General features: G+C 42.4%; 2 protein-coding genes across 10 annotated transcripts in view; one reads left to right on the top strand and one right to left on the bottom strand.

The window, feature by feature from the left end:
- Positions 1 to 13,373, bottom strand: part of Acp5 (acid phosphatase 5, tartrate resistant) — a 42,617-nt gene that overhangs the window by 20,433 nt on the left and 8,811 nt on the right. For 5 of the 8 annotated variants that reach the window (XM_076848184.2, XM_076848191.2, XM_076848236.2 and 2 more), the window contains exon 2: positions 6,199 to 6,432. The exons of 1 other annotated variant lie outside the window; for it this stretch is intronic. The gene's annotated coding sequence lies outside the window, so the exon portion shown is untranslated. Of the gene's footprint in view, positions 1 to 3,092; positions 3,218 to 6,198; positions 6,433 to 7,828; positions 7,874 to 13,373 lie in introns of those variants that run through there. 2 more of the 8 variants (XM_076848222.2, XM_076848198.2) reach the window with 2 other exon arrangements.
- On the top strand, positions 4,098 to 11,167 carry LOC143641709 (uncharacterized). 2 transcript variants are annotated; one of them, XR_013155476.1, is made up of 3 exons: positions 4,098 to 4,220; positions 7,638 to 9,310; positions 11,093 to 11,167. XR_013155476.1 is itself a non-coding variant. In XM_077109457.1 (2 exons), exon 2 carries the CDS (start codon positions 7,814 to 7,816, stop codon positions 8,924 to 8,926), a length of 1,113 nt encoding a protein of 370 aa, XP_076965572.1. In that variant the 5' UTR covers positions 4,098 to 4,220; positions 7,638 to 7,813; the 3' UTR covers positions 8,927 to 9,713. The 2 variants fall into 2 exon arrangements, 1 of the variants encoding a protein (XP_076965572.1); XM_077109457.1 differs by lacking the exon at positions 11,093 to 11,167 and having other exon boundaries at positions 7,638 to 9,713.

Below are 13,373 nucleotides of genomic sequence, written 5' to 3'. Positions count from 1 at the left end.
AGATAGAACACAGGGCCCCTGCTTTACCATTGAGGGATACCCTTGGCCGCTCTACTTTTTCTCTCTGTGAGCTTTCTAAGTACTTCATGCAAGTGGAAGCATATAATATCTGTCCTGTGTTTGGTTTATTACGCCTGGCATAATGTTTTCAAAGCTCATCTGCATTGTAACTTTGATCATTACTTCCTTCTTTTCAGGGCTGGTTGATATTACATTGTGTGAATGTTTCATAGTTTGTTCCTAAGTTGATGGATGCTTGGGTGGTTTCCACTACAGTCTTTTGGCTATTGAGAAAACCACAGATAGGAAAACTGGTGGATATGTATCTGTTTAAATCCTTGATTTTAGTATGATTTGATACATATTGTATCATTTATATGCATATGTGCACATATATACATGCTGTGTAGGAGGGGAGAGGCTATGTCATTGGGTAATTGTATGTTCATGCTTACCAGCAATGCCCAAGAGTTCCAATTTCTACAAATCCTCATGATCACTGGTTATTTTATTTAAAACAACAACAAACAGGACTGGGTTGTGGCTCAGTGGTAGAGCACTTGCCTAGCATGTATGAGGCTCTGGATTTTTATTTTTTATTTTGAGACAAGAGTCTGACTAAGTTGCTGAGGCTGACCTAGAACTTGTGATCCTTCTGCTTTAGTATCCTGAGTCACTGTAATCACAGGTTCATGTTATCCTGATTGCTTGTTTTTCCTTTTTCTTTTCTTTCTTTCTTTTTTACACAATACCATTTATTTATTTATTTATTTAATGTGGTGCTTAGGATCAAACCCAGTGCTTCCCATGTACTAGGCAAGTGCTCTACAACTGAGCTACGACCCAGCCCTTCTTTCTTTTTTTGAAACAGGGTCTTGCTGGGTTGCCCAGGTGACCTTACTCCAACTTTATGTGTAGATTTTTTTCAATTACTTTTCAGAATTAGGGATAGACAATGAAAATTCACAGAGCTTATTGCTTTTTTAATTACCTAGGATTATTATTTGTTTGTTTGTTTATTTATTTTGTACCAGGGTTGAACCCAGGGACACTTTACAATTGAGCCAAATCTCCAAATCCCCTTTTTTATTTTTTATTTTGAGACAGGGTCTTACTAAGTTGCTTAGAGCCTAGGCTAAGTTGCTGAGGCTGGCCTTAGACTGGAGATCCTCCTGCCTCAGCCTCCTGAGTTGCTGGGATTAGAGGTGTGCGTCACACGCCCAGCTAACAACCTATGAAAAATTAAATAATATAAATGGAATTAAATTGAATGGTGGTGTTACCTTTATTTCTACCAACTGGTTTTCCCTTAATAAAGAAGTCCTCCAGAAACTGCTTTGAGCCACTTTCTAGAAAGGGAAAGTCAGTTTGCGCCCTCTTGTGGTGAGGATAGCAGTAGCATCCATACCTCCTTAAGTATGCGGACTTCTCAAGGTTCTGCTGAGACGACCCCTCCACACCGCCCCACCGCGCCCTACCGGCCCCACCCCCGGTAATTGCCATCAGGTAAAGGTCAGTGTAGAATATGATCTGTGTATCCTCAATAAGCAGGTTCTGTGACAAATTAAAGAGAACAGAATCAAATAAAAGAGATATGGTCCTCATCCAAGATATCACATTTTATCCTAGATGACAGTTTTGAATGAATAATTTAAATTGGGAGACAGGAGAGAGCGTCAGATGGGTTCAACCAGGGATAGTAGAGTGCAGGGAAAGAAAAGTTTTTCATATAGTCTAGCATTCAGTTACAAAATTGACTCAATGGGTCAGTCAGTGGATGTGGGATGGAGAGAGGGTTTCAACTGATATACTGGAGGCTGGAGATGTAGTTCTGTGGTAGAGGGCTTTCTTGGCATGCATGAGCCCTGGGGTTGATCCCCAGTAACACACACACACACACACACACACACACAGAGGTGTGTGTGGGGTAAACGGGACATGTAAATCCTCAGACAGAGACCCCAGATGGCAACCATCCACTGTGAAGTTCATGGAAGAGAAAAGGGACAGTTCACATTTTTTTTTGTTTTAGCTCTTTTCCACAATAATTTCTTAATGTGGAAATAATAGTTTGCCAGTATATTTCTTTTTTTTTCTCAAAGAAATAATTTTTATTTGCCAGTTTTTTAATCAACATAAAATACGTTAGAAATTTCCTCTTTTGTACATAAACAGAAGGAAAACAGGAATTCTGCAGACTTCTTTTTTTAATATTTATTTTTTAGTTGTAGTTGGACACAATATCTTTACTTATTTTATTTATTTTTATGTGGTGCTGAGGTTTGAACCCAGGGACTTGCACATGCCAGGCAAGCACTCTGCCCCTGAGCCCCAGACCCAGCCCCCAGCAGACTTCTTATTCAATAAAATTGAAGGTCTTTGTCTCATTTAATTAATTGAATATTGGTATTGGAGCAGGTGAATAACTTATAAAGAGGGGAGCAGAGGCCTGTGGCCAGTGACTCCAAACTGAGGCCAAGCCTGAGCCTGCAGAGGAGGGCAATGAAGTTTCTCTTGGTGCGTCCTGGGCAGGCGCCCTCTCCTGGATGTGGTCTCCAGCTGCTTAGAATAGTTAACAGAAGCAAAGTTGATGCTGGAAAACTTAAGAGCTCTGGGAGACAGGGAACCCACATACAGATGTAGTTGGGGGTGTGTGTGCCTGTCCTTTCTGAGGCTGTGGTTCTGGTTGCATGGGACTGTTTTCTGATAAGTATTTTGGTTGTGGCTTACAGTGTTACTGGAGTTACCTTCACAATTAAAACCCTGTGAAGGTCAGGTTTAGAGACTCAGTCTCCTGGAAAAAGAGTTCATGATCTTGACAGTTTCTTTAGGGCAGAACCCTAATGTGATTACAAATGGGTGTCCCTCTGGAGAATATTAAGGTATCAAGAAAGGGAGAGTTTCCACACTATAAGGAGGGGACAGCAGCACATGGTGAGCTCCCAGAGTTAAATCTTTAGATGTCCTGCTTCAGAACCAGGGAGTGATCCACAATGGGCTCCATTTCAGCAGAATCTGCTCCCAAGACTACATTATGATAACCTCTGAATGTGGGGTTTCTTTGTGAACTGTGGGTGAAACAGGATGCTTACCTGAACTACATGAAATGTTTACTTTTCTCTCTTTTCAATTCCTTTATAGAATACTGATGCCATATAATTCCAGTTTTTCCATGCCTTTCATGTGTTTGTTCTCTCCTTAGAGTGTTTTCATTTTCCTGGATGAAAATGAGTAGTTTGCAAGATAAAATTTCAGGAAGCTTTGGTCATGCTTTTGATAACATCAACCTCATATCACATTCCTAATCTTTGCAGGACATCAAGCTATTCCTCCTGTTCTAGTCTGGTCTGACCTGGCCTGAGATCCTCTCCTCCTGTGAGGCCAGGGGATTGCTTCAACGGACGCTGCAGTCTGGAATTCCCTGAGCCCATTGTGACCCCGAAAAAGGGGAGGGCTGGGGTTGTGGCTCAGCTGTAGAGCGCTCCCCTAGCACGTGTGAGGCGCTGGGTTCGATCCTCAGCACCACATAAAAATAAATAAATAAAATAAAGATATTGTGTCCACTTACAACTAAAATAAATTTTAAAAAAGGCGGCGGGAGTGGGGGAAGCTTCATGAATACAGGTAAGATGCCAGTGTCTGGGCTGGGGTTGGGGCTCAGTGGTAGAGCGCTTGCCTAGCACAGGTGAGGCACTGGGTGCGATCCTCAGCACCACATAGTGTGTGTGTGTGTGTGTGTGTGTGTGTGTGTGTGTGTGTGTATATCTACAATTTTAAAAAAAGAGATCTAAAAAAAAGATGCCAGTGTCTTCTCTGGAAAGCCAAGAGTTAAGTTCTCCCGAAATGCAAATATTCACCTACTTCTCCCTTTATCAGGAAAGGTTCTGGGGAGAAGAGAAAACCCAGTCTGAGAAAGGATGGAGGCTAGGACCTATCATTCCCGCTCCGCTTCTTTCAATATTCGGGGGCGGGGCCTGAACCGTATCCAATCAGGAGCGCAGGGGTGGGCTGCGGGCTGTCCAATCCGGCGGCGCGACCCCGCCGCGCCCGCGGGTGTTCAACATTCTCGCGGGATCTTATTTCTCGCATCCCCCAGCTCCACTGCGGTTTGGCTTCCCTGCTATCGGCGGGGCGGGTCGCTCTGCCGCTCCGAGACGGAGCTGTACGCCGGCTGAGGGAGCCGTGGGGAGAACCCAGGAGCTCTCGGAAGCGGGGAAACGGTGAGTGAGGGGCGGGGCGTTCTGAGATGGGGCTGAGGCTGTTGGAACCGGCCCTAGGGGGACCCCGGCCTCCCTGCCTCAGTTCCGCAGTCTGTGGCCCTGTCAGCCGATGGCGCCTCTGGGTCCTCGGGCATCTCGGCCCTGCCGGGTGGGTCCGGGCGGGAGGCCCGGACCCACTGTCCTCTCCTCTACCTGCGCGGCGACTTGGGCCGGGCCAGGAGCCCTCTCTGGACAGCGCCGTGTCGCCCCCGACTGTGTGGTGGCGGCGGAAGGGTCGTGGGGACATCTCGCGTGAGGGGTTCGTGCGCTGGAGGAGCTGTGGTCGGTGGGGTCCTCTGTCCCTCCTTTTCCCGCTCCAGGGTCATCGTTTTCCCCTTGAGTTTTACAGATGTATGGGAAACTGTCACAAATCCACATCCCTGTCCCCATGCCCAAATGCCAACTGTCCCTCTTCAGTTCACAACATCAATGTCAACTATTCATCTTTCGTTTTGCATTTCATACGGACATCGCATTTTAATTGCTTAGTTTCCCACAAAGCAATGAATGACGTTCTTTAAAAGATGTATTTTGTTTGGAATCTTTTCAACCAATAGAAAAGCAGAGGAAAACTTCCTGACACTCTACTGTAAGAATCTTCCAGTCTCCTTTTTTATATTGTCTAGACACAGATGCCTTTTAAGAATGTCTCTGGGGGCTGGGGTTGTGGCTCAAAGGTAGAGCTTTCGCCTGCCACGCATGAGGCACTGGGTTGGATCCTCAGTACCACATAAAAATAAGATAAAGATATCACATCCACCTATAACTAAAAAATAAATATTAAAAAAAAAAAAGAATGTCTTTGGGTAGAGGGTTTCCTTTAGAAACTTTATAGGTACTAGGTGTGGGTGGACCTCTCCAGTAATCCCAGCAATTCAGGAAGCTGGGCAGGAGAATCAAAAGTTCGAGGCTAGCCTCAGTAACTTATCCAGACCCCATCTCAAGATTAAAAATTAAAAAAAGGGCTGAGGATGAAGCTCAATGGTAGAGTGTCCCTGGGTTCAATCCCCAGCACCACAGTGAATGAATGAATGAATGAATGAATGTAAGTGCCTAACCTTGTTGAGACCAAAACTCCATAAGGCCAATGTTGATCCTGCAAAGAGAGGTCATTGAAGTCCTGCCTGGTTGGTTCTTCCTGGGGAGCCTTCTCTGTGTCCTGCTTGCCCACACCAACTATGGCAGGCACCCTTTATATTGAAAAGATGTACTGGACAGCTGGGAATGCATATGCTGATGGGGTTGGGTCGAAGAGAGGGTCTTGATGTCCTCTCTCCTTCTTTCTTTTTAGTGGTGCTAGGAATGAAACCTGGGGCCTTGTGCATGCTAGGCCAGCATTCTGTCACTGAATTACATACTCTGTCCTTTATACCTTTTCTGAAGGTGTTATTTGCACTAGGGCTGTTTCTGGACAGTGTCTTTCAAACAAAATCCTGATAGAGGGGTGAAGTGATTTTATTTGAAAGGAATATTGTAATAGGGAGAAACCCCTAGTATCTCAACAGTTAGCGAGGAGCACATGAATAGAAATCAGGTGGAGTCCTGCATGGTGGTGCACACCTGTAATCCCTGAGGCCAGAGATTCTGTATGACAAAAATAAGGCCAGAGGATGGCAAATTCCAGGCCAGCCTGGGTAACTTGGTGAGACCCTGTCTCAAAAAGGGTCAAATATATCTCAGTAAAGTGTCCCTTTGTCCCCAATACCAGGAGGAGAGAGGAAGGTGGAGATCAGGGGATGACAGAATGTTGCAAAAATAAGGTCTAGACCAGAGAATGTTTTCCCCTGAGGTCAACCTGTTCTTAAGAGAACATTAAGGGAGGGGCTGTCTGCTAGTTTAGGTTGAGAGGGCTCACTCCTAAGCAGTGATTCAAGAAATTTAATTCTGGCACCTCCACACCCTACTGTCTCCTCCTCTTTCAGGGTCTCAAAATTCTCACCTGCACAGGAGGGTGGTCTTCAGGCTTGGGAGTGTGTTTCACCTTCTGAGTGTGGGTCCCCTTGTGAACTGTGGGTGAAGCAGGCTGCTTCCCTTAGCTGCTTCCCCCTTGTTCCCTTTGATGGATCTTGCTGCCACTGGATCACACTGTGTCCATGTGCTTAGGCATGGGATTCCATGGCGTAGGTGTAAGAGTTTTTCTTGTTTGGAACCCGAGTGGATTGAATAATAAGATCTGAAGTGGCAAAGAGAGAGTCTTGAAATAAATTATTTATTCTATGATTAGTTTATACAATAAGAACATAAACATGCATGGACTCACCACCCAAGTGACTAAATTGACCTATCTGCACTCAGAGGTCACCACTGCCCCAATTGTTTTCATTATTCCGTAGAGCATACCATCTGTTTATCATGAAGCAGAATTTTGCCTCTTTTCAGAGTTCAGTAAGTTAATATTACTATACCATTGATATTGTGCCAAAGGGCTTTTCTTGTGCCAAAGGGCTTTTTCTTGTGCTTTAGTCTGTTGCACACATGCTGCTGAGAAACGGCTCACACAGTTCATTCACCATCCACTGCTATAAGATTTAGTTTGTTTCGAGTTTGTTCTTTAATTAGTTATTTTGCAGTGCTGAGAATTGAACCCAGGACCTTGCATTTGCACATGCTAGGCAAGTGCTTTGCCACTGAGCTAGATCCCCAGCTCTCAAGGTGTTTTTTTTTTTTTTTTCCCTCTCTCTCTCTCTGTGTGTGTTATTGGGGATTAAACCCAGGGGTGCTTTACCATGAGCTACACCCCTGGACTTTCTAATTTATTTTTTGAGACAAGGTCTTTCTAATTTGCCCAGACTAACCTGGAACTTGGAATCCTCATGCCTCCTGAATAGTATGGACCACCACACCCAACCCAAGTTTATTATTGTTTATTATTATTGTTGTTATTTTCAGTCCCGGGGAATTGAACCTAGGCGTGCTCTACCACTGAATTACATCCTCAGTCCTGCCCCTCCCGGCCTTTTTTTGCACTAGGGATTTAACCTAGGGGTATTTTACCTCTGAGCTATATCACTAGCTCCCTAACCCTTTAAAAAATTTTTTTTAGGTCTTGCTAAGTTGCCCAGGCTGGTCTTGTAATCCTCTTGCCTCTGCCTCATGAGTAGCTAGGATTATAGGCATGTGCCACTGTGCCTGGCTGAAGTTTGTTTTTGATGTTGTTGACAGTGTCATTCTTGTTTTTGTCCACAAGTTTTAATGCCTTGAAAACTTTTTATACAATGGGGAAAATGGCTGGGTGGTTGGTTATGGATAAATTCAGATTTAATAGGAAATGTTGCTGGAGCATATGTAATAACTGTCTGGCCTTTCCTAAGTATTTATTCTTGCAATTTGTCAATGCTTCCAATTATCTAATTAATTTTTTCATCTATTGTCATACAGAATCTCCAATGGTCATATATTACTTTTACATAGTCATGTTCTGCATAATGACATTTCAGCCAACAACGGACCCTGTGTAGGACAGTAGTCGCTAGCAGCCTCCTACAGCTGGTGGTTTACTGCATCTTTTGATTGTTCTCATATACTCAATTTAATTTTATGCTATTGTGTTCATCATGGCTCCTACTCACACAAAATCCATTGCTAAAGTTGCCAGTAAGAGGCCACGTCGAGTGATTGACCTAGAAACAAAATTAAAATTGATTAAGGACTATGAAGGTGGAAAATCAGTAATGGTTATTGCTCGCCAATCAGGGATGTCCCATTCCACCATAGCTACAATCTTGAAGAACAAGAACAAAGTGACAGAAGCTCTTAAAGGATCTGCCTCATTGAAGGCCACCAGACTAACAAAAATTCGAGAAGGGCCCATATCAGATATGGAGAAACTTCTAATGACGTGGATTGAAGAGCAGACACAGAAGCTGGTCCCTCTCAGTACTATGATGATTACAGCTAAAGCCAAAAGTTTGTTTGCAATGTTGAAGGAAAAGGCTGGACCTGACTATAATGTTGAATTCACTGCCAGCTCTGGGTGGTTCAAGCGATTCAAGAATCGCTATTCATTACATAATGTGAAAGTGAGTGCTGATGTCACCAAGGAATGTATGAATGGCATCTGGAAGAAGACACTCAAGAGGTTCGTCCATGATTTCAAAGGATTTGTTCAGGAAGAGGAAGGTGCAAACATGGACAAGGCTGTGGTTGAGATGGCCAACAACTTTACTCTGGGTATGGAGGAGGATGACATGGAGGATGACATGGAGCTCCTGGAGGTGGTTCCTGAGGAACTGACCAGTGAGGAGTCGTTGGACCAGGAGCACAAAGCCCAAGAAAAAGCAAGAGAAAAGGAAACTGCAAAAGAAGAGAAAGAACTTCCAAGAAAATTCACAATGACGGGTCTAGCAGAAGCTTTTACAGACCTCAACAAGCTCCTTAGAAAGTTTGAAAGCATGGACCCCAACCCTGAAAGGTTTTCATTAATAGAGAAGAATGTTCATGGTGCATTATCTGTGTACAAACAGATCTATGAGGCAAAAAGGAAGCAAACCACCACAGACATATTTCTGCAAAGAGTGACACCTCAAGAGCCTCAGGCAAGTCCCTCAGGAGGCATTGTCATCATAGGAGATGATGGCACTATGCGCATTATTGCCTCTGAGGACCTTCCGGTAGACCATGTCAGAGAGGGGGAAGTCAGTGATATTGATGATCCTGATCTTGTGTAGGCCTAGGCTCATTCGTATGTTCATGTCATAGTTTTTAACAAGAAAGCTAAGAAGTTTAAGAAAAATTAAAAATCAAAAAAATCTTCTAGAATAAGGATATAAAGAAAAGATTTTTATACAGCTGTGTAATGTGTCTGTTTTAAGCTGTTATTACAAAAGAGTCAAAGGTTTAACATCTTAAAAAGTTGATAAAGTAAAAAAGTCTGGTAAGGTTAATTTGTTATGGAAGAATGAAAAAATTGTATATTTTAATAATCTGGAATAAACTAAGTGTACAGTGTTGATAAAGTCTATAGCAGTGTACAGGAATATCTGCAGCCTCCACATTTACCCTTCACTCGCTGATAACCAGAGAAACGTCCAGTCCTGCAAGCTCCATTCATGGTAAGTACCCTCTACCTGTGTACCATTGATTATTTTTTATCTTGTTTTTGCTGTACCTTAGACACACAAATACTTAACATTGCACTACAGTCAAGCATGGTGGCACATACCTATAACCCCAGCAGCTTGGGAGGCTGAGGCAGGAAGATCACAACTTCAAAACCAGCCTCACCAACAGTGAGGTGCTTAGCAACTCAGTGAGACCCTGTCGCTAAATAAAATACAAAATAGGGCAGGGGATGTGGCTCAGTGGTCGTGTGCCCCTGAGTTCAATCTCTGGTAGCAAAACAAAAACAAACAAAAAAACCCTTGCATTATACCTGTCATTGTGTGAAAGCAATATTGTATTTTATACATTTAAAATTTTTTGTGTGTGCTAAAACTGGGAATGAACCACATGTATGTTTATGTCATAGTTTTTAACAAAAAAAGTTGAAGAAGTTAAAAGAAGGTTATAGAATAAGAATATAAAGAAAGAAAATATTTTGTACAGCTGTGTAATGTGTTTGTGTTTTAAACTAAGGGTCCAGTGTTCAGTAACAAGCTGTCAAGGTTTGTTGCCTGGGAACAGTCGGCCTGAGTGTAGGAGCTGTCCTGCCAGAGTTGCACACTCTGATGTACACACAATGAAAACATCTAATTAAACGTCTCTCAGAACGTGTTCCCTTTGTAAAGTGATGCATGATTTTAATAAAAATAAACAAAAAAGAAAAAAAGTGACACATTCTTCTACTGGTCACCCCTGGTTTTGAGCATTTTCCTTCATGTCTTTAAATTTCTATGAAAAGTTTCAGTCATTTTTTAAAATATATATTTTTTAATTGTAGTTGCATACAATACCTTTATTTTATTTATTTCTATGTGCTGAGGATTGAACCCAGGGCCTTACACGTGCTAGGTGAGTACAGTACCACTGAGCCACAACCCCAGCCTGTTTTCAGTCATTTCTTATGATTAATTCATTTGCTTTTTTTTTTAATGTTTCATGTAGGGATTTTTGAAAGAACTTGAGGAGGATGGTGTCAGTTCTTGAAATCTACTCTTGGTAGATTTCAAGAGTGAAACCTTTTGGTCCCAGGCTTTCATTTGTTGGGGAGTTTTCAATTATTATATCAAGCTCTGTGTTGTAGGCTTGCTCAGATTTTCTATTTTTTCATGACTGCCCCTGTAGATTATGTTTCTAGACATTCATTGATATCATCATTGTTGCAAAATTTGTTGGCATGCCCCTGGGGACTTCCAAGGGGGCTCTAAGGCTCTGTTCTCAGTGCATTCTGCAGGTGGTGCAGGATGCTCTGGCAGGGAGAAGTGTTCCACTGCCCTGTGATCAGGCCTTGTTTTGAGGAAGCCTGTGTTCCTGGTTGGTGACTTGTCATTTCACCCCTCCACTGGTAGAGGCAGACAGGTTAGAGGGACATGGACTTACTTGGATATTTCCCTTCCTCCCAGAGGTTGGGCTCTGGGAACATACCATTTGGTTATGCTTTTGGCTTACAGTTTTCTTTTGAAGGAAACTTAAGGAGGACAGAATTCTCTGGGGATATTTCTAAACAGCTGCTTTTTTCGTCTCCCTATCAGAAGCAGGAAGCCATTTTTCTTGAATCCACTGGGTTTCTGACAGTGAGGTTTACAAATTTGTGCAGTTCCCTAAGCCTGGGCCTCTTCAAGTATTTAAGTTTCGGGTCTGTCCTTGCTTATCCCCAGCAATTCATTAATTACAGTTTAGTTTGACCTCCTTCTGCTTTGCTGCCTGAAGTTCCTGCTTATTGATCTTTGTTCTAGGAAATGATGATTCTTGATCTGCCTTTATCTCTGCAACTTGGGGACAGTGGATTGCCCTGTGACCTCGGTTCTCCAGTGGATCTAGGAGGAGCTGCTGCTTGAGCATCTTTGTCTTTTCCTTGTGGAGCAGGACTATTGTCCTCTATGTCCTTCTCTGCTGATTTGGAACCAACACTGATTTCTTCTGAGGGCAGAGTCCATATGAGCTTCTGCTAGTCCCTTCCTCAACACTGCCACACTGGGGACCAAGCTTCTAGCGCATGAATCCTTGGGGGACACACACAAACCAAGGTTTCTTCTGTTAAATATGTTTTGGGGATTTCCCCATGGTTTAATTATGTGTTCATTAATTTATTTTCACTCTGCACACTAATTCTGTAAATTTATTATTTTTAAATTTTCCAGTTGTAAGTGAATCCAATACCTTTATATTATTTATTTACTTTTATGTAGTGCTAAGGATCAAATCCAATGTCTCATATATGCTAGGCAAGTGCTCTACCCCTGAGCCACCATCCCAGCCCCACACTAATTCTTTTATATTGCATGTATGGCTGATATTCTCTCTGACTTTTTGTTTGTCTTCTACCTCTTGTTAGTACATTTCTTCATGGCTTGCTCTGTTTCTTATATGAGAAAATTCTCTATTCTGGCATCAAAAAGATATTTGTGATTTCTCAAAGTGGCTAGATTTACCATTCACATTTGCAGGAAGAGTAAATTGATTATTAACTCTGAATTGGAAAGGAATACAATTCATGTTTCTAGTTTGATACAACTTTGTTCCTGCCTTATGTACTAAAGTGATCCTGATTTATGCTACTATTCTACAACACCTGCTCCATCAATAGACAGCCTACCAAATATATGGTGGCCTATAGAAGGCTCTTTTCCCTCTCTTGGTCTATTTGTCAGTAATGTGATCTGCTGATCTTAAAATCTTTTATGTATGTTGGTCAAGTTTTCACTTTCTTCTTCAGATGGCTATAAGTATTGTCAGTTACTTGTTACTCCTATTAGATTTGGTAAAGTATTTCTGTTGACTACTAAAAGCTTTTTTTTTTTTTAAATTTACTTTTGAAAGGTGACATTTTGGTGACTTTTTAAGAATATGCGCCATCTTTTATTTCATTCTTTTTTTGGTGGCAGGGGTGGTGGTGCCAGGGATTAAACTCAAGGGTACTCAACCACTGAGCCACATTCTCAGCCCTATTTTGTATTTTATTTAGAGACAGGGTCTCACTGAGTCGCTTAGCACCTTGTTGTTGCTGAGGCTGACTTTGAACTCATGGTCCTCCTGCCTCAGCTTCCCAAAACACTGGGATTATAGGCATGCATCACCACGCCTGGCTATTTCATCCCCCCTTTTTTTTAATGGACACAATACTTTATTTTATTCACTTTTTTGTGGTGTTGAGGATCAAGCCCAGTGCCTCACACATGCCAGGTGAGCGTTCTACCACTGAGTCTCAACCCCAACCCTATTTCATTCTTTTTTAACATATCCAATAAAAAAATTTAAAATTCTTCATCTGGTCACAGTGGTGCTCGCTCATAATCACAGCTAGTTGGGAAACTGAGGCAGGAGGATCCCAAGTTCGAGGGCAGCTTGGGCAACTTAGTGAGACCCTGTCTCAAAAAAGAAACCAAAAGGGCCAGGGATGTAGCTCAATGGTAGAATGCTTGGTGTGAGGCCCAGTACTGCAGAATAAATAATTAATTAATGTAAAAATAAAAATTTGCCATTAGGGCAATGAAATAGCTTTTATTAGTGTTTTATCCTACTTAATTAAACTGTTCTACAGTACAAGTTTCCAAGTGTTCTCTTGGTATAATCACATAATATAGGCTTAATTCACACAGTAACACTTTGGGACAAAAAGAGAGAGAAGTCCATTGAGACTCGGGCTCAGAGTTATTTGGGGGCTGATCAAGTAGGCTACCTCTTCCAAGCATGGGATAAAATTCCAAACTCCCAGAGAGAAAAAAACAGGAGTTAAGTAAATACCATATTGTTCACATAAACAGTTCAGGCTCACTGAGCCCTGCGTGCCTTCCAAAATCCAGTTCCCAAATGCCAGCAAAGGTTGAAAACTTTGACCAAGCACTTGTAAGGTTATTCAGTTTCAGGACTGCTATTCTTAACTCTTTTCCAAACAGAGTTAGTAGGACTTGGGTATGAGAGGTACTGTAGACCTAGGGTACAGAGAGAAAGTAGGGGTGATTCAGGCACCATGTTTTAAATCACTGAGTTCACCAACAGGAGGTGTGTTTCTAGTCC

Source organism: Callospermophilus lateralis, chromosome 1, assembly GCF_048772815.1.
Source record: "Callospermophilus lateralis isolate mCalLat2 chromosome 1, mCalLat2.hap1, whole genome shotgun sequence".
In the NCBI taxonomy this organism is placed as follows: Eukaryota; Metazoa; Chordata; class Mammalia; order Rodentia; family Sciuridae; genus Callospermophilus; species Callospermophilus lateralis.
This window is presented reverse-complemented; position numbering and strand designations above follow the sequence as displayed.